General features: G+C 39.5%; 1 protein-coding gene across 2 annotated transcripts; it reads left to right on the forward strand.

The window, feature by feature from the left end:
• The first annotated feature begins 851 nt into the window (after positions 1 to 851).
• Positions 852 to 21,377, forward strand: LOC122745610 (erythroblast membrane associated protein (Scianna blood group)). Of its 2 annotated transcripts, none has more exons than XM_043990983.1 (12): positions 852 to 1,048; positions 6,086 to 6,175; positions 6,394 to 6,732; positions 7,760 to 8,035; positions 9,178 to 9,294; positions 9,657 to 9,689; positions 15,472 to 15,504; positions 16,926 to 16,946; positions 18,036 to 18,056; positions 18,187 to 18,213; positions 18,323 to 18,349; positions 18,697 to 21,377. In XM_043990983.1, the coding sequence occupies exons 2-12, from the start codon at positions 6,097 to 6,099 to the stop codon at positions 19,422 to 19,424; spliced, it is 1,701 nt and encodes a 566-aa protein (XP_043846918.1). In that variant the 5' UTR covers positions 852 to 1,048; positions 6,086 to 6,096; the 3' UTR covers positions 19,425 to 21,377. The 2 variants fall into 2 exon arrangements, with proteins under 2 accessions (XP_043846918.1, XP_043846917.1); XM_043990982.1 differs by lacking the exon at positions 852 to 1,048 and adding an exon at positions 1,310 to 1,375.
• Positions 21,378 to 21,917: the final 540 nt, after the last annotated feature.

Genomic DNA, 21,917 nt, shown 5'->3' on the forward strand with positions numbered 1-21,917 from the left:
TGTAGAATTAAGAGCAAAAGAACTAGTTGAATGTATCATCAGATGGTATCCACTGGCCTCTCCTGATGCTGAGCAGTTGCCCAGATGTCCATTCAGGAAAAGAAGTAACATGCAGCCCAGCTGGTTTTTGTTAATTTTGTACAAATAAATTATGTTTCTGTTTTTAAAAAAATGAAATGAAATAAACAAAATTTTAAAAAAGGAAAATTCCCAGAGTTAGTAGATGGAATGTCTTGTCCTCTGTATGTATGGCTGGTCTGTCCAATTCTGCTATAAATTTTTCAAGGGCAGGAATAATGTCTTATATGCTTCTGTGCTCCCAAAGGGCCTAACAGGTAGCTGAAGCATGCAATAAGCCTTGAATAAATGTGAAAAGAGAAGGCTATATTAGGCAGAGCAGAGAGGGGATACCATCACAGGTAGAATGAAGATCACGTATATGTTTTGGGAGAGTGGGAATGTGTTTCTGAAGCATGCAAACAAGTAAGCAGGTTTGCTTGGCAGAGGGCATGAAACAACGTGTAGCTGGAGATGAGGGTCATTTAGTTAATAAACCTGGCCACTGGTAAGTGCTGTGGAAGCCAATCATTAGTCTTAAATTGTCTTGAAAAGTAATTAGGAAGTGTTGAAGATGCTGCAGAAGGGGCATGATATAATGTGGCTGAATGTGTAGCTAACATTTGAAAATGTGGGAGTATTTGAATCAAGGGGTGAAGTTCCCTCCCTTGAAGTTACTCTGTAGTTCTCCTGTCGTGAAGGGAGTTTCTTCTTTACTTTGCCCCCTTGCTTTATCAGCCACAGACAGGCAGGGCGTGGTTTGTTTATTTTATAGGACAGTTAGAGATGGAGGATCTCCTGGACAGGCAGAGCTCCCAATTTAGGGGTTTATTCCTTGGGATAAAAACTACACATTTTCTGGATGTACCTTCCATTTCCCTGATGAAAGTTAGAAGCTTTACTTCTAACCTCTGGATGGGCTGAGAAAAAAATTCTCAGCTTCCGGATCCCAGCTATACTACTGCAGAAAAATTTCTGGATTCAGAATAAGGTGAGTGCTCTTCTTTTCCTTTTCCCATTGGCTCTGAGATGGCTTTTCTCTTTTCTCTTTATGGATATAAGAATGAGAAGCTCTTTGGTAAAGCCATTCTCCATTTGCTAAGTGGTCAATGGAAACCGTTCCTAGAATCGCAAGCTGTTAAAAACCATCAGAAGAAGCTAGGACTTAAAGGAAACCAGGGAAGCCAAGAAGCAAAGGTGAACATGGGAGAATTCTAGGCATAAGGAACAGCTTGTGAAAATGTCCAGAGTGAAGAGTGTCTTGGAACGGCAAGGAGGCCAATGTCATTGGATCATATAGGATGTACAGGGGAGAAAGGTATGATAAGAAGATGGAAAGGTATGAAGAAGCCATGTTATAAAGGGCTTTAAAAGCCAAGCAAAAGATTTTATATTTGATCCTGGAGGCAATAATTAGACTTATATAAATAAAGTGACTAAAATGTCCATATTTTGGCCTAGAGATTCCATTGCTAGGCATATACTTCAAGGGAGGTCATTAACAACAACAGAAAAACATTTCTATTTAAGCAGAAATTTTATGATGGTAAAGAACTGGGAACAAATAGATGCCCTTTGAATGAACAATGAATGGTTAAACAAATTGGGATACATGAATGTAATGGAATAGTATTACTGTGCTATAAGAAATGAAAAATATGATGACTAGAGGTAGGCAGAACCAGGAAAATAATATGTACAATGACTACCACAATGTAAATGGAAAGAACAATCACCCCAAAACAACTGGAAATGAATGTTGTGACATTATAAAGAACAAACTTTTCACCAAAGGACATACGAGAAGATAACCTCCCCCCACTCCTCTGTAGACATCAGGATCATGAGTGTGGAGCACTGCATGTAATATCAGGTTTTTTTCTGTATGTTGGTTGGCTTTACTTAATTTTTTTCTTATTCCATTAAAAAATCCTTTATCATAAGGAATGGCTGTCGGGAAGGGGAAAGAGAAAAGACCATAAGGGGAAAAAGTAGGTGATGTAAAAGCAAAAGATTTCAATACAAATCTATTTTAAAATCTGAACTAAGTAGAAAAAAAGGTGTCTGGTGACTTTGGCTTCTCAGTTAACTTGTGGTATTGGAATCCAGACTGCTCAAAAAGGAAATGCATAGTGGTAAGGAAGAGGAGCCAGCGAGTGTAGGCAATTCTTTCTAGGAGTTTGGCAGTGAAGGGGAGGCAGGATATAGAACAAGAGTTTGAGGCAATGTCAGGGTCATCAACCTGAGGGTTTTAAAAGTATGGGGTTATTTACAGATAGAAAAGCATGTGTTCTTTTCCTTCTTTCCTCCTTTCATCCTTCCCTTCTTCCTATCTTCCTGTCCCTCCATCCTATCTGTTCTTTCTACTTCTTTACCTTCCCTTCTATTTCTTCTCCCCTTCCCCTCCCCCTCTCTCTTTCCTCCTTCCTTCCTATCTTCTTATCTTCCTTCCTACTTTCCTTCCTTCCTTTATGTGGATAATGTAGGAATTTGTTTTGTATGACTATATATATTTGTAATGGGCTTTGTTTTTCTTGCCTTTTGAATGGGTGAGGGAAGGGGAGCAGAGGGGGAAAAGGAAGGGGGAGAGAATTTGGAATTGAAAATAAAATAAAATTTTTTAAAGCATTCTTTAACGTATAGGGTAGGCCAGAACATAGTTCATAACCAATGTTAATAGATTCTGCAGACAGGGAGAGATTGAAGATGAGAAGGGGGAGAGACAGACAGATAGACAGACAGACAACAGAGACACAGAGGAGAGAGAAGGAATGATTGGTGGGGCAAGTTCCTAGAAAAGATGGGAGAGGATAGAATTGAGGGTACAATTAGAGGGGTTGGTTTTGAAAGAAGGGTCACTTTTTCTTCAGAAATAGGAATAAAGGAGGAGAGGATGGGTGAAGATATCTTTGGGTTTTGAGGCATAGCATGGTAAACTCATTAAATACCCTCTATTTTCCCAGAAAAGTAGGAATTGAGAGCATCTCCTAAGAGGATGCTGTAATGGAAGAAGTAATGAAGACTTTATGAGAAAAGGGGTTTGGAGTAGCCACGGAGGGGAATGCGATAGACATTTATTCGTGAAGGGCATTCACTCTCCACTGTTTATATTCTTTCCTGTCTTTTCCTTCCTCCTTTTTTCTTGTATCCCCTTTCACTCTCCTCACCTGCCTTTCAGTGACATGAGCACTAATAAGCTTGCCCAGACTCCTTTGGGCAGGAAGGGTGCCCACAACTAAATAGATTGCTTATGTGTACCCCAAATATTATTTATAAATAGAGTTTTTACAAAGTAAGTTATGTGTTAATAAAGAGTTGGAGGGGCATCTAGGTGGTGCAGTGGATACAGCTTTATTGAGTTATACAAAAAACTTTATAATGTTTTACAATTAAAAAAAAAACTTTGACCATGTACTATGTTCTCTTTTTGCTGAGCTCACTTATTTTACATGATTTGGCATTGAGTTAAGTTTTTGACATATATTCTTTGATTCATCATGAAGCCACATTTTTGCCACATTGGTTATTAAGTATACTTTTGACAAATAGTCTATTTTTCTAATTCTAGTCTTGATTATAGCTCATTGATTTTCAATGGGATGTAAATCAAGTTAATTTTCTGGTTCTTGTGACATATTTAATTCTATCTCCTGTGGTCAGGCCACTGTGCTTTTTGAAGTGGAGGATTTCTGTCTACTGTTTGCAGATGTAGATCTGAACATTAGTGCCCCAAAGGCCAAGGACATGCCACTCTGGTCAAAGATCAGTGACTTTACCTCAAGGTTGTTATCAGCTGCAATATTTTGAAATGCTTGAGTTTGAGAAGATCCTGGAGTTTGCTGGATCAGCCACAATAGTTAAATAATAATAATTCTCTGAGAAGATGATGCTGGTGATGAGGCCAGAGTGACCAGGAAAAGTGGCCATGATGGTACATTCTTTCAGGTCTCAGATCTTGATTTAAGAGTTCATGATCCATGACCCCAAAATGAGCCCATCAGGATGAAACCAAGCACAGAGGACAGCTCAGGATGGGGATGGGGAAGGGGGAGGGGAAGGGGGAGGGGAGGAGAGGAAGAATGGGGAGGAGGAAGGTCTGGGAATCTGAGGTTTCTCACAGGGGAACCCATGGTTCACTAGCTCCTGTGGCAGCTAATGGAAACAGGCCATCCATTATTACATTCATATGCTATATCACACTTCATGATCAGAGCCTTATAAAAGCCGTCATGGGGGCGGGGGGGGGGGGGGTGGGGGGGGGTGGGGCAGCTAGGTGGTGCAGTGGATAAAGCACCAGCCTTGGATTCAGTAGGACCTGAGTTCAAATCTCACCTCAGACATTTGACACTGGCTGTGTGACCTTGGGCAAGTCACTTAACCCTGTTTGCCTGTTTCATGATCTATAAAATTATCTGAAGAAGGAAATTATAAACCACTCCAGTATCCTTGCCAAGAACCTCCCCGCCAAAAAATGAGGTCAGGAGTCAGAAATTACAGAAATCACTGAACAAGAGAACATCTAGATGCTTTTTAAGTCCAAATAATGTGGCTCAGATAATCTATGTCCTTGGGTACTGAAAGACCTGATGAATGTGATTACTGATTCATTGTTGGTGATATCTTAAAGATCATGGAGAATAGGAGATGTTCCACAAGCCTGGAGAAGTACAAATGTTGTTCTGTTCCAAAAAGGAGATATAATGGAATCTGTAAATTGTATGCTAGTGAGCTTAGTATAATTTCTTGGCAAGATTCTTTGTTTTGTTTTTTGTGGAGCAATGAGAGTTAAGTGACTTGCCCAGGGTCACACAACCAGTGAGTGTCCAATGTCTGAGTCCAGGTTTGAACTCAGGCCCTCCTGAATCCAAGGCCAGTGCTTTATCCACTGTGCCACCTAGCTGCCCCCTCTTGGCAAGATTTTAAAACATAATGTTAAAGGGATGCTTAATGAAATTTTGGAAATGGAAGCAGTGATCACATAGAGCCAAAATGACATCATAGAGGATAGATCATGCCAGACTGATCTTTCTTTTTCTTTCTTCCTTTCTTTCTTTCTTTCTTTCTTTCTTTCTTTCTTTCTTTCTTTCTTTCTTTCTTTCTTTCTTTCTTTCTTTCTTTCTTTCTTTCTTTCTTTCTTTCTTTCTTTCTTTCTTCAGAAGATCCTTTCCAACACTTAAGATTCTGTGATTTGGATGTTGAGCCCTGGTGGGTTTTAGGGTTACAGTATGGAGAACTAGAATTGCCTAGTTGCTGAGACAAAGGGGAGTGTGCCTGATTATGTACTTGAAAGTGATATTTAATGTCATATAGGTCCCTTGCACTAAAGTTGAGCAGGACTCGGAATATACACTGCCCTACTCACTTTTGAGCTATATATGGATTGGCAAATAAATTGAACACAATTGGTTACACTATAAAATGTTCAAGTTATTCTGCAGGCCACAGAAGCATGAGAAGGCTAACCTGTTCCTGTGACATATTTGACAAAGTGAAGGATTGTGGTACACAACTTAGTTATCTTGAATATAATTATCACATGTGATCCAATGAACCTTTGGTCCATCTATAGCCTTACTAGCAATCACTGAATTGAGGAGATTTCTGTGAGACTGTTTTGTTGGTGTTCTTTATCACTGGGTCATTTCCTTTAAAAATAGCAAAAATATCCTTTTTGTTCCTGTTTCCTCTTCTGACCTCTTCTTAAAATGTCTTTTTTCTGGCCTTTGTTGCTATTATCTTTATTATTTTTTTTACATAGTAGTAGCCAATTTGTATATTGTTTGATTCTGTGTTTTTTACTCTGCATAAATGTGTACATTTTCAAAGAGTGGCTCAGAATGCTCACAGTTGAAGGAGAACCAGTATTTTATTTATTTACCTTTTATTTTTGTGGTCAGTAAGAAGTTTTAGTTTCCATTCTTCCAGGTTCTTCCTTATGTCACCTCTTCTCTTCATTTGTTTCTCTGATCCACCAAGTTCTCTTGTATATCACACTCACTAATCCTGCACTTGTTTGTCCCTGTCTTAGCTCTGGTGGAGATGGCAGGTTGCTCCAGTTTCCCTCTCTCTAGCTGCCTCATCATCCTTCTCTCTCTCCAGCTGCCCACAGAGGGATCAGGTAAGTGTTTCTGTCTGTCTTCTACTGCCCAGAGCATCTAGTAATCTTAGGATTTAGGCACCATCCTCCTCTTTCCTTTTCCTGGGCACTGTCTTTCTCTATATCCTTCCTTAGTTTACCTCCTTCTTTATCCCATCCCCAGTCTGTATCATTCTTGTCCCTTCGCTAATTTGGATTTTTTATGCTCATATACATTGTTTCTCTGGGTCATGGCACAGGAAAAGTTGGCAAGAGGAATTTCGTCATTCTGGGGACAAAAGCTGAGCTGCGCTGTCCTCTATCCACCTGGATGATCCGTGAGCCTATAGAGGTGAAATGGCTACGGACCCAGAAATCCCGGGCTTTCCAGGCTGTTCACATATATCGGAATGGGCAAGATTTACATGGAGGGCAGATGCCACAATACAAAGGGAGAACAGCTTTGGTGAACGACAGCCAGGAAGACAATTTCATTCTGGAGATTTATAACGTCCGACTTGAAGATGAAGGGCTGTACTATTGTCAGATCCAGGCTGGCTCTCAGAGCAAAAACGCTACTGTGGAACTAAAGGTTGCAGGTTAGAATGGGGAGTGCAGTATGATACATACTAGGACATGTCATTATCCCGAATTTCCTTTTATCTTCAAAAATCTTTTCCAATGATTGCTTGTCTTATTTATGGTGAAGGTCTATTAAAACCTCACCAAATACTCACCTCCATGGAACTAGCAGCCCTTTCTGGGTGTGAGTTGGGGTGGGGGGTGAGTATATTTTGCTGTTACTGTCACATCTTACTGGAAACTCAGAATTTAAGTGATTTTCCCAAAGCAGTGGAAGAAGTAGAGAATTAGACTGTTGTGGATGCACATTGGACTTAAAATTAGGAAGACCTAGGTTCAAATCTTAGCTCGTACACTAGCTGTGTGACCTTGGACAAGTCACTATATCACTCTGATCTTCAGATTTCTCTTTGGTAAAAGGAGGGGGGGTGGGATTGGTCTCTGAGGTTTCTTCCAGCTCTAAGTCTATGATTCTATGATTCATCAGTGGTCACAAAGTGTCAGAAATGGGATTTAAATACAGGTCTTCCTAAGCCCAAGTCCAGGACTATCCAATATACGGCTCTACTTATGATCACGGGCCTTTTATGGAAGTCCTTTTGGGTAGTGATCAGCCCCATGATAAGTGCAGAGGAATCTTTTAAAAATACCATTTTGCCACCCAGCTTGGCCCCAGATCCCACCTCTCAGGACTCTGACTAAGCTAGGAATGTAGCCATCTCTGGGGTCATCTTGCATTATCCCCTTAATTGAACAATCTAACTCTGGGATCAATGGTCCAGAATCCCCAATGGAAACAAAGGTAGAACTAATTTGTTACCCAATATGGGTGGGGTCTTGTGAGCCCAGATGCTGCCTTACACTACAGGGAAGACTGTAAAAAGGAATGAGGATGCTATACAGGTCATATCCTTAATTCCTGCTGGCTGTAAAAAGAATATATAGATGGTGATGGTAGTAGAAGGAGCAGGAAGGCAGTATTTTGGGTAAGGAGGTAAATGAAGGGAGATGTATTGCTGGTTCAAGCAGATGTTTCTTTGCCAGCGCTGGGCTTGGATCCTTATATTCATATGAAAAGCTATGAAGTTGGACAGATTCAGCTGGTGTGCAGATCCCTGGGATGGTTCCCAAAGCCTGAGCTTAAATGGAGAGATACTCATGGGGAGATACTTCCATCAGAGACCGAATACCTGGATAAAGAGGGACTATTCCAAATGGAGGCTTCTGTTACTGTGAGTGATAGCTCTTCAGGAAATGTGACCTGCTCTATTTGGAATGATGCTCTTGGCCAAGAGAAGAGAACAGCTCTATTCATAGCAGGTAAACTTTTGATCAAATGAGATAATTTTTCTAAAGCTCTTTGCAAATCATAAAGCACTGTGTAAAATATTTGCTATGATGATCATTGTTCCATATGTTCATCAAGTAGGGACCCTGAGAACTTGCTTGGATCAGAAGGGGTGCTTAATGGGGCATGAGTCTCCAAAGAAAGCCCAAAGCTCTAGTACAGACATGGGTAATATGGGCCCAGTCCTTGGTTTGAGTACCATTGAGAAGAACCGAAAGCAATAGTTAAAAGTACTTGACCACCCTGGTCAGGTCCAAGTTTTCTTTATCTTCAATGCTTTCTCTGTTTCACCTTCTCCTGTTTTCTAGTTTTCTCTTTTCCTTTTTCTCTCTCTTCTGTTCTTCTCTTGCCTAAATCTTTGGCCAGTGGCACAGACAGATGCTGCTTAATCCCATTTATGGCCCTCGGGACTAAAGAGGATGGGACCCCCACTGGAAGAGAAAGAGTTGGAGATGATTTTACAGGGAGGAAGAAGATATAGTTCTCATGAGAAGATATTGATTCTTTGATGACTAAGGAGCTCTCTGCCATTTTTCAGAAAGTCCTTAGGTCTATAGAGTTGTAGGATGAGAAGGGCCTTTGAGAAATCATTTAGTACATCTTACTGACTGAAGGTAGAACTACGTAAGCTGTCTCAGACAGAAGAGACTCTATCCTGTTTCTAATACCTATGGAAGTCTGGTGAAGACTAGGGACTCCTCAGAATAATGTTTTTGAATGCATAAAATAAAATACAAAAGATTGCAAAGAAAACCAATTATATTGAAATATAATTTTCAAAAATTTTTTTAATTCAGGGACACTAGGTTAAAAACCTTTGCTTTAGTGAAAGAGATTTCACTAAATGTTGGGCCATTCAACATTTTGGTTCCTGAGAAGAAACAAATCTTTTTAGCAGTTAGACAGAGCTCACTCTCCAGAAAGAATCAAGGCAGAACAAGAGAAAACTAGTGTTTCTGTCACATATGTGGAAAGATATGGGGGTCTAAACATCTTGTCAGTGCCTTTATAAACCTTAAAGTCTGATGTTCTTATAAGTAACCATTAGAATTATCACTGCCTTCATTATTATTTCCATACTCTCTCTTCATGACATTGGGGGTTTCTGTTTCAGCTTTTCCCTCCTTGCATGTTGCCCCCTCAACAGTGGGTCTGGCTGTGATTCTGCCTATCCTGGGGCTCCTCATTACATTGGGTATTTATATCATATGGAAGCAACGCAGATCTAGAGGTAATATGACAAAAAGTAGGGGTGGGAGGGCTAATTGGTGGATTGTGAAGTGAGATCCCTTCTGGAAGCAAATTTAAAACGGAACACTCATAGTCAAAGAGATGGGGACTTTATGGAAGATGAAGGTGGAAATTGACATGAGTCCTGCAGTTATACCCTTGGGCTATTGTAATGGGAATAAGAAATTTAAATAGTAAGTGAGGTCAATTGTAGAAGCTTATTTTCTGCATTTATTAGAAATGTTATTGTTTTCCCCCATTTTTCAATCTCCTAACTGATTTAGGAGTCTGGTCCTATAAATTAGACCAAAAAAAGATCACATCAAGTGTCAATCTCATTTGTCTCTTCTTTTCTTCCTCTAGAGAAGCTTCTTTACCAACAAGTGGTAGAGATAGGTAAGTATCATGAGTCAGGAGTAGTAATTGGTGACCAGTCACTCCTGCTTCTCCTACTATGAGTGATTAAAAACAAGATGGCTAGTTACTGGGTACATTCTTTCATTACCCCAGTCTGGCTTCTAATAAAGTCATACTCTGAACCTTCCTGAATGTCTTATTCCTCTGTGTTTGGTGCTTGTAATTAGTGACTCTGGATGAATGTGATTCTTAATTAATTTGAATAAGAAGCAGATCTTCTATGACAGAAAAAAACTATAGCAAATTAATCTCACTTGTTTCTGGTTTTTTTAGGCATGTTCTCCGACTTTCTCTACACATGTGCTCAAATCTCTCTTTGTTCTTGGATTGTTTCTTATAACCATTAATTCTTATCATGGAATTTCTGGAACTGTTCATATTTCAAGAAATAATGATGGTGATAACATTTATACTGATACTTCAAAGAACTATAATTGTTAACTGGACAGGTATTCCATTCTCTAATCCAAACCACGTGATCTGATAGTCTTCAAGAGTTGTTACAGCAAAAAACAAACAAAAAAATCACCCTCCTTCCAACCTGATGATGTGCCTCACTGAACTTAGTCAAACTGGTCCTTATAGAAGAGATTTATAGTTCATCACTAGAACCGTACTCAGAACTTTTTCAGCTTGGTAGGACCTGCCACTGTTTGTATTGCCAGGGTCACCTGCATGACATGACGATGCACTGGAGTAGGATTTTTGAAAAATTCACCTGTAAAATGGGAGAGAATAGCTGAATGGATTAGAAAACATAATCCAAAAATATGTTGCTTACAAGAGACATACTTGAAACATAAGGAGTGAAAATAAGGGTCCGGAGCAAAATCTGTTATGTTTCATCTGACTAAAAGAAAATCAGATATAGCAATTGAGATTTCAGATAAGGCTATAATTAAGTATAGACATGATTCAAAAAGGTGATAAAGAAATTAAGTAATGCTTAAAGGCACCCTAGATAGTGAATTAATATCAGCACTTAATATGTGCACCAAATGGCAAAGCACCTAAATAATTAAAGAAAAAGTTAATCAAATTGGAGAGAGAAATTGATAGTAGAATTATAATAGTAGGGGACCTCAATGTACCCCCTTTAGACTGAGACAAATCTAACCAAAAGATAATCAAGAAAGAAACTAAGTATTCAGTAAGAACTTTGGAGAAATTAGAGATGATCAATCTATAATGAGTACTAAATGAAAATAGAAAACCATTTACATACTTCTCAGCTTTATAGATTACCTTTAGAAAAATTGACCATGAGGGACGGCTAGGTGGCGCAGTGGATAGAGCACTGGCCCTGGAGTCAGGAGTACCTGAGTTCAAATCCGGCCTCAGACACTTAACACTTACTAGCTGTGTGACCCTGGGCAAGTCACTTAACCCCAATTGCCTCACTAAAAAAAAAAAAAAAAATTGACCATGTATTGAGGAATAAAGACCTCATAAAATTGTAGAAAAGCAGAATTGTAAATCTAACATTTACTGATTAAAATGCAATTAAAATTATTTTTATTAAAGGGCCCTTGAAAAAATCAAAAAATAATTAGAAACTAAACATACTTTAAATTACTATTTGGTCAAAGAACAAAATATGGAAAGTATAGAAAATCTTATTAAAGAAAATTGCAATAATGAGGTAACATAACAAAACTTTGGGTATGAAGCTAAAGCAGTTCTGACGGGAAAATTCATATCTCTAAATGCTTTCATCAACAAAAAGAGAAAAGGAACAAATCAGTTACTTAGAAGGGCAACTAAAAACACTTTAACAACAAATCAGAAAACTCCAAACAACAAAGTAGAAATTCCAAAAATTAAGAAGAGATTAATAAAGCTGGGGGGCAGCTAGGTGTTTCAGTGGATAAAGCAGTGGCCCTGGATTCAGGAGGACCTGAGTTCAAATCCAGCCTTAGACACTTGACACTTACTAGCTGTGTGACCCTGGGCAAGTCACTTAACTCTCATTGCCCATAAAAAAAAGAATCCTGAAAGTTGTTGAATTAATAAGTAAACCTCAGAATTGTTTTTTAAAGAATAAAGTAGGTAAACAGCTAGTGTGATTTTCAAGACCAAATTGTTCATATCAAATATGAAAAAGGAGAATTCACAAAATTTAAGAGGAACTAAAGGAATTTATCATAAACTAACAAAACTGTGTTAAGTGGATGAACACTTACAAAAATATAAAGTACTCTGTTTTACAAAAGAAGAAATAGACTAAATAACTCAACATTGGATAATACATACATGAACTTCCAAACTGATTAAAAAAAAAATCCAAGACTGATTGGATTTGCAAGTGAATGCTGTGAAATTTTCAAAGAACAATTACTTCCAATATTACACAAACTATTTGCAATAACAGGAAAAGAAGGCACTTTCTCAATCTCTTTCTATGATACAAATATGATCTTGATACCCAAATCAAAGAGATAGAGTAGAATTTTTGTATAATAAAATGATAACAGATTTGGAAAATTATCTTAACAAAACTCTTCAAAATATTAGTGAAATACAGGACCCATCACCATAAAGCAGCTAGAAAGGTTAGCACTTCCTTGCCAAAAAAGGAGGAAGAGGATTGATAGACATTCTTAGAGCACATGATAAACAGTAAATACTTTTGGAACAAAAAAAGACCCTTCACCACACAGGTGCATGTCTTTAGATTTGTTGAATAAAGCCCAAAGTAGTTTACCTTTAGATAGAGCTTATCAAACAGCTATGATGCAAGAATGGAATAAAAAGGTCATGGTTGAAATCCTCATGAGCTCATCCAACAATATGTTGACAAAGAGATGTCAAACAATGTCTGAGTCATGTGAAGTTGTTTGTAGAAATGGAGAGGTTTGTGATTGCAATTCCAGGCCATCTCATTGCCACCAGAAAATTTTAAAGAACTTGAACATAGTGATCAATGTGGCTGGTGTAGAAAACAGCAGAAACTGTCCAAGATAGCATTTCAGGCTATAAACATTTAGTAACTACCAACTACCTAGGATGACATGATCTGTTTTACTAGAATTATACATCAGGAACTTGTTATTTTTCATAAAATGAGAGACAACAAATACCCATGCTTCACAAGACAGGCCTTAAAATATTCTGGATAATTCAACCAATAAATTGCATTGGAAATAGACCATCATTACAGACCAAAATGTTTTCCACAATCACCTGGAAATAACGATGATCTATAAAAACTAAAGAACATAATTTTAAATAAATTTTGCCATACCTAATATTCATAAATTTCAAGTTATAAAAAAACTTTCAAAATATGGAAAACTGGCAGAGGAAATAAAAAACTATACAGGAAAAGGATAAGGTACCTATTATCCAGTGAGATATTGGAATTGGAAAGAGAATGTTTTCAGTGAGCTTACAAGGGCTTAGATTATATCTTAATACTTTTATCCAGTTATAGAAAGTAGTTACTGTCTGTCTGTCTATCTATCTATCTATCTATCATAGTCCATAGTATATTAAGTAACAAAAATAGTGGGAAAATAACTTGTTCCAGGACCATCTCTATCTAGACCGCATTAAAAAAGAAGAGATAGGTGGATAAAGCACAGGCCCAGGAAGACCTGAGTTCAAATCTGACCTCAGACATTTGACACTTACTAGCTGTGTGACCTTGGGCAAGTCACTTAACCCTCATTGCCCCACAAAAAAAGAAGAGATAATAATTGTAATAATAGCACTCATTTACATAATTATTTAATGTTTGCATAAGGCAAAAGAAAATGGGTTATAATAGTTTTAGAAGTACATAGAAAATAAAATGTACCTTTAATGAGGCTTTGTGAAAGTGAGTTCCTTTGTCAGATCATGTGTCATTATTTTTAGTTCTGGAAACCTGAAGGTATCTTTTCTTCTAGGTAAACTAGTTATTAGAATTTAGAATTTAGAAGGTTGATAAAGCAGGAAGCAAACTCATTTTACATACCCTGACATCTCAAATTCACTAGGTATTAACTGATGGTATCTGTTTCCTAGAATCATAGAATTTGGAGTTGGAAGGACTAGAAGAAAAAGAATATTGGATTTGGAATCAGAAGATCTGGGTTCAAATTCTGACTCGCTAATTTAGTATTCTTGTGTTTCTGTTCAAGTTACTTTAATCTGCTTGGGCCTAGTTTCCTTCTCTGTAAAGTGAGGGAATTGGAGTAGTTGATCTCTAAGGTCTCCTCCAGTTCCAAATACCCTCATTCTGTGATCTTCTTGAATGATGTGAGAATAGAATCAAGGAATACTTAAGCAAAAAAAAATTTTTTTTAATTTTAAAAATGGGGGCAGCCAGGTGGCACAGTAGATAAAGCACCGGCCCTGGATTCAGGAGGACCTGAGTTAAAATTCGGCCTCAGACACTTGACACTCACTGGTTGTGTGACCCTGGGCAAGTCACTTAACCCTCATTGCCCCAGCCAAAAAAATTTTTTTTCTCTGCTAATAGTGTTAATAGTTAAATAGGCAAGAAGAGATCCTGGAATTGGAAAAGTATAATCATGCTAACAAGGTGAATAAATGAGATATAGAGATGCCAGTAAAATGGAAGGGGAGAACTACAGTATCCAGCAGGTATGGGATTGCTGATATATCATGGTAACCACCAAGCCATAGGACTGGCCATCCTCTTAACCTCTGGATCACAAAAAGGGGCAGTGTGGTGAAGTATAAAGACCATGGGACAGGGAACCAGGGGCTCTGGATTCTAGTCCTGGGTGGGCTATGGCCTCACTGTATGCCCTTGGGTAGAGCTATTTTATCAAACCTCAGTTTCCTCATTGGTAAAATGATACAGCTATAATTGATGATTCCTAAGGTTCCTTCCAGATCTAACAATCTAGGAACAAAATGGAAAGTTTTCAGTCTTTTAAGGAATGATTTTTCCCTGTGGGAATACAACTCTGATGACCATATTGGACTGAATAAAAGTCATACCTCTAAAATGAAATCTCTTTGAAAAGAAAGCAATGAATTGGGTCAAATGAAAATGGGTTATACTTTCACATGAGTGAAGACTTCCTGTATCTTTCATACCCTATGGTACTAAAAATGTAAAGATAAGACACCCATGGAATCACAGAATCACAGAATCTCAAAGTTGGAAGTAATCACAGGAGTGATACAGTTCAATCCATACCTGGACAGGATTCCTTCGGCAGCACCACCAACAAATAATGATCCAGTCTTCGCTTGCAGACCTCAGATAAGAGTGCACTTTCCAACTCCCAAGACAGATCATTCCTTTTTTTTTCAGGGTGAACGGGGTTAAGTGATTTGCCCAGGGTCACGCAGCTAGTAGGTGCCAAGTGTCTGAGGCTGGATTTGAACTCAGGTCCTCCTGAATCCAGAGCCGGTGCTTTACCCACTGTGCCAATTAGCTGCCCCCAGACCATTCCATTTTAACAGCTTTCACTCTTAATAAATTTTTCCTTCCATTGCTCTTGGTTTTGGCCTCTGCTAAGTACAGCAAGTCTCATTTGTCCATATGATAACCATTCAGATTCTCAGATTTTATGCATGCCAGTGGGGAGAGGGAAGAGAGGAAGTGTGGCCTATATTTAAACTAATATGGTATATAGTAGAAATAGAGAAAATAAGATTTATTTTACATCAAATCCACTTTACAATTAATTTGGTCAAAATAGACTTGTTACGTAAAACAAGATAAATTCTGTAGTTTATATAGCAATATAAGCATCAAAATGACAGGACTGGATCTCATTTCCTTCTCCTTTCTTTCTAGAAAATCTTCTCTCAGACCATGGGAAAGAGAAAGGTAATTATTTGGGGCATATGGGACAAAGGAGGGATGGGTAACTTTTCTTTCTCTATAATTGAAGATTGCATTTCATTGCGCTGACCATAGATACTCTGTGAATACTAATTGAATGAAATGTTTAGTGCTAAAGAAATTGGAATTATGGAATTAGCATGATCGGAACCTGGGTTTTGGTTACTGATTTCCCACCTTTGCTAGTTTCCTTATAGTTTCTAAAAAATAATGTTCTTAATTTCTAAAATTCTAATTTGCTTACGCTTTGAGTCAGGAAGACTCCTCTTCTCCCTTCTCCTCCCCTCCCCTCTACTTGTTGATTATATGACCACAGGCAAGTCATTTGACTTCTCTGGGCCTGAGTTTCCTCATTAGTAAAAATGAGAGGGATTAAATAGGACACCTCTGAGGTACCTTTCAACTCCAACTGGTTTATTCATATTAGCTTTCAGTAAACCAAAACTTTTTCACATTTTTTTTTTTTTTACAAAAAAAGATTGTTGAGGGCAGTTAGGTGGTGCAATGGATAAAGTACTGGCCCTGGATTCAGGAGGACCTGAGTTCAAATTTGGCCTCAGACACTTGACACTAGCTGTGTGTCCCTGGGCAAATCACTTAACCCTCATTGCCCCCCCCCAAAAAAGATTGTCCCGTACTTGTACAATTTTTTTTTTGGAACCCTAGTATAGGACTTTATATCTATCTCAATTAAATGCTATTTGATTCAGCCTGTTGAGATGTTTTAGAATTTTGATTTTGTAATAGTACATTACTTATTCACTCTCCCCAGATTCATCGATCAGAAATGTGATAAGCTTGCCATCTATGCTTTTATTCAAGGCACTGATAAAAATGTTGAACAGAACAGGGCCAAGTACGGAGTCATGTGACATTCCATCAGAGACCACTTACCAATCAACAACAATCTAGTAATCACTCCTTGGGGGGGGTCTAGTGATTTAACTGGTTTTTAATTTAGCTAACTATACTATTAACCAAACCACATTTCTCTATCATGATGCTGATGTACACATACATAGGCACATTCACACACACACAGACACCTACATAATTCACACCCCCACCCCCATAAAGACCAACTAAAATGTGATAGAATAGAAAAAAGTAGAGATTAGAATAAGGAAGGCCTCATAGAAAAGGTCATCAGTGAAATGACTATAGAATAATATAATTCCATACTTCTGATCTTTAGGAGATGCTACTTAATAAAGTATTAACAAGAAACACTCCCCTGTCCTTTCAATACAAAGAGAGGTTATGGTCAAACACCTCAGGATTCTTTGGGGGAATGGGGCTAGTTATGTAATGGACCATTCTAGGATAGGCTTCCTGTCGATATTTATATAATATGAGAAAAAATAATGTTACTCACCAATCTATGCTTGTTTGTTTTTTCCCCCTAGGGAGACTTCATAAAGGACTCAGTAAGTTTTGCTCCTCCCCTAAGCAATGGCACACATTATTTTCTGCTGGACTGGCTTCATATCTAGGTTTCAGTTCCCTAAGGGCAGAAGGGGTGGGATTCTGTTTATGGGAATGAAGATTTTCTGGGTTTCAAAGTTCCTTTTTTCCTCTGCAATGGTTATCAAATCCTAGACTGTCAGATCTAGAAAGACCTTAGAAATCCTCTAGAGTCTTAAAGGTTCTCAATCTTTTCTCTTATCATAGTCTGGGGGGTCTGGCAAAGCCTATGAACCTCTTCTCAGAATCAGGTTTTTTTGGGTTTGTTTTTTTGTTTTAGTGAGGCAATTGGGGTTAAGTGACTTGCCCAGGGTCACACAGCTAGTAAGTATTAAGTGTCTGAGGCCGGATTTGAACTCAGGTACTCCTGACTCCAGGGTCGGTGCTCTATCCACTGCGCCACCTAGCCGCCCCAAGAATCAGGTTTTTAAATGCAAAAAATAAAATGCGTAGGATTCCAAAGGAAACCACTTATACTGAAATAAAAATGTAGGTTTTTCCCCATCCAAATTCACGGATCCCCTGAAATCTATCTTGAGGGTCCATGGACTATAGGTTAAGAATACCTGATCTATGGGGCAGCTAGATGGCACAGTGGATAGAACACCGGCCCTGGAGTCAGGAGTACCTGAGTTCAAATCCGGCCTCAGACACTTAACACTTACTAGCTGTGTGACCCTAGGCAAGTCACTTAACCCCAATTGCCTCACTAAAAAAAAAAAAAAAAGAATACCTGATCTAGAAAAACCTACTTCCCCTCCTCTCCTCATAAATGGGAAACAGTAATAATTAACTAAACTGGATTTATACAAAACCCCTTCTTTGGCAAAACCACTGCAGAAGGTCCTATTGATCCTTGGGCAACCAAACTCCCTTAGATAAGATTCAAAATGGTCCTGGCCCATGAGTGGATCCCACCTCATGTCAAAGTAAGCTCATTACCTGGCAATGCATTATTTAGGAGAATTTGGAAGGGGAATGAAATTGAGCTGGGTTGGATTCTCTGGAGCAGAAGTGCCTTTACTGATTTCTCAAACTTTTTTATGTTTTAGAGAAACATCGGGCTGAGCTCAGTAAGTTCTCTTTTCCTTAATACTGTCAGTAAGTTCTGCTTTTCCTTAATACTGTCGGTTCCAACCTGTCCCCTATGAGGCCTATATTTCCAGGGATTATTTCCTCATCTCCCTATTTGATCTGTTACAGAATTGAAAAGAACTGCAGCGAATGCAGGTAAGATGCAGTTTCTGATGTTTCTCCCTCACCTTCTCTGGGGGTTTCCTGCCTTTCTATAGTCCTTCCCTGAGAAGCTAACCACCGTCTTGCTTGTATCCCCTTGCAGGCTGGAGAAGAGCCAGACTACACATGGGTAAGTGACGCTGATCTCTATAAATGATCTGGTGCCCATTTTCCTCAGCCTCCAAACCTTTTGTCCTTGACCCACTCCTGAAGCATGCCAGTGATAAAGGTAGAGTTTCCTTGAAAAATAGGGAAGCTTTACAAATAGATCAGTCAGAATATCTCTTCCCTTTCCAGTGTCTTAATGATAGTCTTGGCAGAATCATAAGCAGCCTTCTTTTGCTGGGACCAGTCACATGAGAGGGGCCATTGATAACTTTTTTTTTTAGTCCTGGAGATACTTTGTAAAGGCTTCCCAAAGGTCTCCTGAGCCTTAACCTTGTCCTAATCCGTATCCTCATCTTGCTCTCTCTGCAGTGGATGTGACTTTGGATCCAGACACAGCTCATCCCAAACTCTTCCTCTCTGAGGATCTGAGGAGTGTGAGGCTTGGGGACAAACGACAGAATGTTCCTGACAACCCCAGGAGATTTGACTTTGTTGTCAGTGTCCTAGGGCTTCCAAGCTTTACATCCGGCTGCCATTACTGGGAGGTGTGTGTAGGAGACAAAACCAAGTGGGTCCTTGGGGTCTGCAGTGAGTCAGTGAGCAGGAAGGGAAAGATCACAGCATCGCCCGCAAATGGACACTGGCTGTTGCGTCAGAGTCGGATGAATGAGTATGAAGCCCTTACATCCCCGCAGACTTTCTTCCGCCTAAAAGAGAGCCCCCGGCGCGTGGGGATTTTCCTGGACTATGAAGCTGGATTTGTCTCCTTTTACAATGCAACCAACAAATCTCACATCTATACGTTCATCCATGCTTTCTCTGGCCCACTGTGCCCTTTCTTTGAGCCTTGCCTCCTCGATGAAGGGAAAAATGTGGCTCCTTTAATCATTTGTTCAGGAAAACAAAGCTCTGAGGAATTCATTTACTCTAACCTTTCTTCTGAGACAACAAAAGGAGAAAAACTGGCTTTAGGTAATGGGAGCGTACCCACGAAGGCAGACCAGGCACCGAATCCTTACCTCCTCCAGGACGTTATGTTGTCCTGGTCCTCTGATGACATGCCAGCCCTTCAGGAACTCAGGGTCCCATACTTTTAGTAAGGTGTCTGTCTCCTCATGATGCTTCTACTCCCACCCCAATCCAAGCCCAGCATCCAAGTCTGCCAGTGTCCTGATGCTGCACATTAACTATGCGTGTTTTGTATACTTGCCCTGTGTACTCTGTATATGCAACAACACCTCAGAGATTCATGCTGGTCTCTGTGGAGCCTCCCTTCACCACGGCAGGTCACAACTCCTCTATCACTTAATAGATGAACTTTGAGTTGTTCTGAGTGAAAGACATTACCTGGGGGCAGCTAGGTGGCACAGTGGATAGAGCATCAGCCCTGGATTCAGGAGGACCTGAGTTCAAATGTGACCCTCAGACACTTGACACTTACTAGCTGTGTGACCCTGGGCAGGTCACTTAACCCCAATTGCCTCCTCCCCCCCCAAAAAAAAGAAAAGAAAAAAAAGAAAGACATTACCTGGTGGCAAGTCTTTCTGAACTCAGGCTGGTCTTCCAATGACAAGACACAGCCCACCAACAACATTATATGCAAGGCCTTTTCAGCTTGGCTTTCAAAAGTCTGGTGAAGCATTGGGCTATTTTAAGGGAGGACCCTGTTTGAAATTGTCTCTACCAGTACCTCCTTCTCAGGACCAAAATTATCCGTGTTGCCAACTTCCCTTAATTCCTGACTCTTTAGAAGTAAAGGACTAGAAACTAATTAGACAAAGAGAGACTGACTTCCTCCTGGGCATGTTGATGATAGGCAGCTACATGGTATAATAGATGGAGAGTCAGGAAGACCTGAGCTTGAATCCTGCCTCAGACACTTGCTAGTTATGTGACCCTGGGAAAGTCACTTACCCTATCAGCCTCAGTTTCTTTATCTGTGAAATGGAGATAGTAAGAGCACCTACTTCACAGGGTTGTTTTAATGACCAAATGAGTTAACATATGTACAGTGACTTGCAAACTTGTTATTATTGTGTTTCTGTAGCAAAGATAGCCTACCTTTGACAACTACCCACAGCCATGGCAAAATGTCAGATGGAAACCAAATGGAGCAGCCCTTGAGTGGTTTGGGTGGAGATACCATGGAGATACATGACTGTAGACTTAGACACAAGCCATTATATTTTCAGAGTTACTTCTACCACTGATTGAATCCGGACTTTAACCAGAAAGGAAAAGTCCTCCATCAAGGATTAATACCTGGGGCAGCTAGGTGGTGCAGTGGATAGAACACTGGCCCTGGATTCAGGAGGACCTGAGTTTAAATCTGGCCTCAGACACTTGACACTTACTAGCTGTGTGACCCTGGGCAAGTCATTTAGCCCCAATTGCCTCACCAAAAAAAAAAAAAAAAAAAAAAAAGGATTAATACCTGATCTTTTCTTAATCTAACCAAGGGTGTCTTTCCTTATAGGCCACAATAGGGAAATGGGATTTTGCCCCCAAGTGTTGATATTTAAGAGGACATGATTGATCCCTTGAGGGGTGCTCTTCCTCCCTATGGCACCCACCATCCCCATGACTTTCCTCAAGGTCTTTTGGTGGTTTATGGTTCAACTGCCCTTGGTCTCTGCCACCAAGATTCAGCTCTTTCCCAGACTCCTCCCTTCTTCGATCCCCATGGAGGCAATGGTCACACTCTCTAGGGGATAGGCTGCCTCCTCCTGCTATGACTAAACTTTCATAGTCCTTTGTTCCATACTATTCCTTCCTACAACTGCATCTGCCCCAGGTTCAATTACAGTTAGTTATGACTTTGCTCTGTGGTATTATTATTACCCCAGGGTGTCTCTATTTTATTTTATTTTATTTTTTTGTGGGGCAATGAGAGTTAAGTGACTTGCCCAAGGTCACAAAACTAGTAAGTGTCAAGTTTCTGAGGCCGGATTTGAACTCAGGTCCTCCTGAATCCATGGCCGGTGCTTTATCCACTGTTCCACCTATCTGACACCTGTCTTGCTTTATAATGTGGAGTCATATTTTATGTAATGCTGTTTTAAAGAATTAGGTTGGGACAGCTAGGTGGTGCAGAGGATAAAGCACTGACCCTGGATTCAGGTGGACCTATGTGACCCTGGGCACTTAACTCCCATTGCCCCGCAAAAAAACAAAAACCAAAACAAAACGAAAAAAAGTTAGGTTGATAAATTTACCAACTGAAAGACATAGAACCTGATATAATCAGCTGAGGTAAGGCGATTGCAATAATGAGAGCTGTCTCATCAATACACAATCTCATTTGAACCTCACAACAATCTCATTAGATCGGTGCCATATATAGTCTTATCCTCATTTTACAGATGAGGAAACTGAGGCTGAGATTGTGATTTGCCCAAGGTCTTATAGCTATTAGGTATCAAACAGGATTTACACCTAGGTCTTCCTGACTCCAAGTCCAGTAATCTAACCTTTAAGCTATGTGACCCACATAGAGGCATACTTACTCCTGCTACAATGTAAGCATTGGGAGTATAAGAAATACTTTACCCTGTGAAGAAGACTTTTAAACAATGAGATTAACTGAAGGG

Source organism: Dromiciops gliroides, chromosome 3 (assembly GCF_019393635.1).
Source record: "Dromiciops gliroides isolate mDroGli1 chromosome 3, mDroGli1.pri, whole genome shotgun sequence".
NCBI lineage: Eukaryota > Metazoa > Chordata > Mammalia > Microbiotheria > Microbiotheriidae > Dromiciops > Dromiciops gliroides.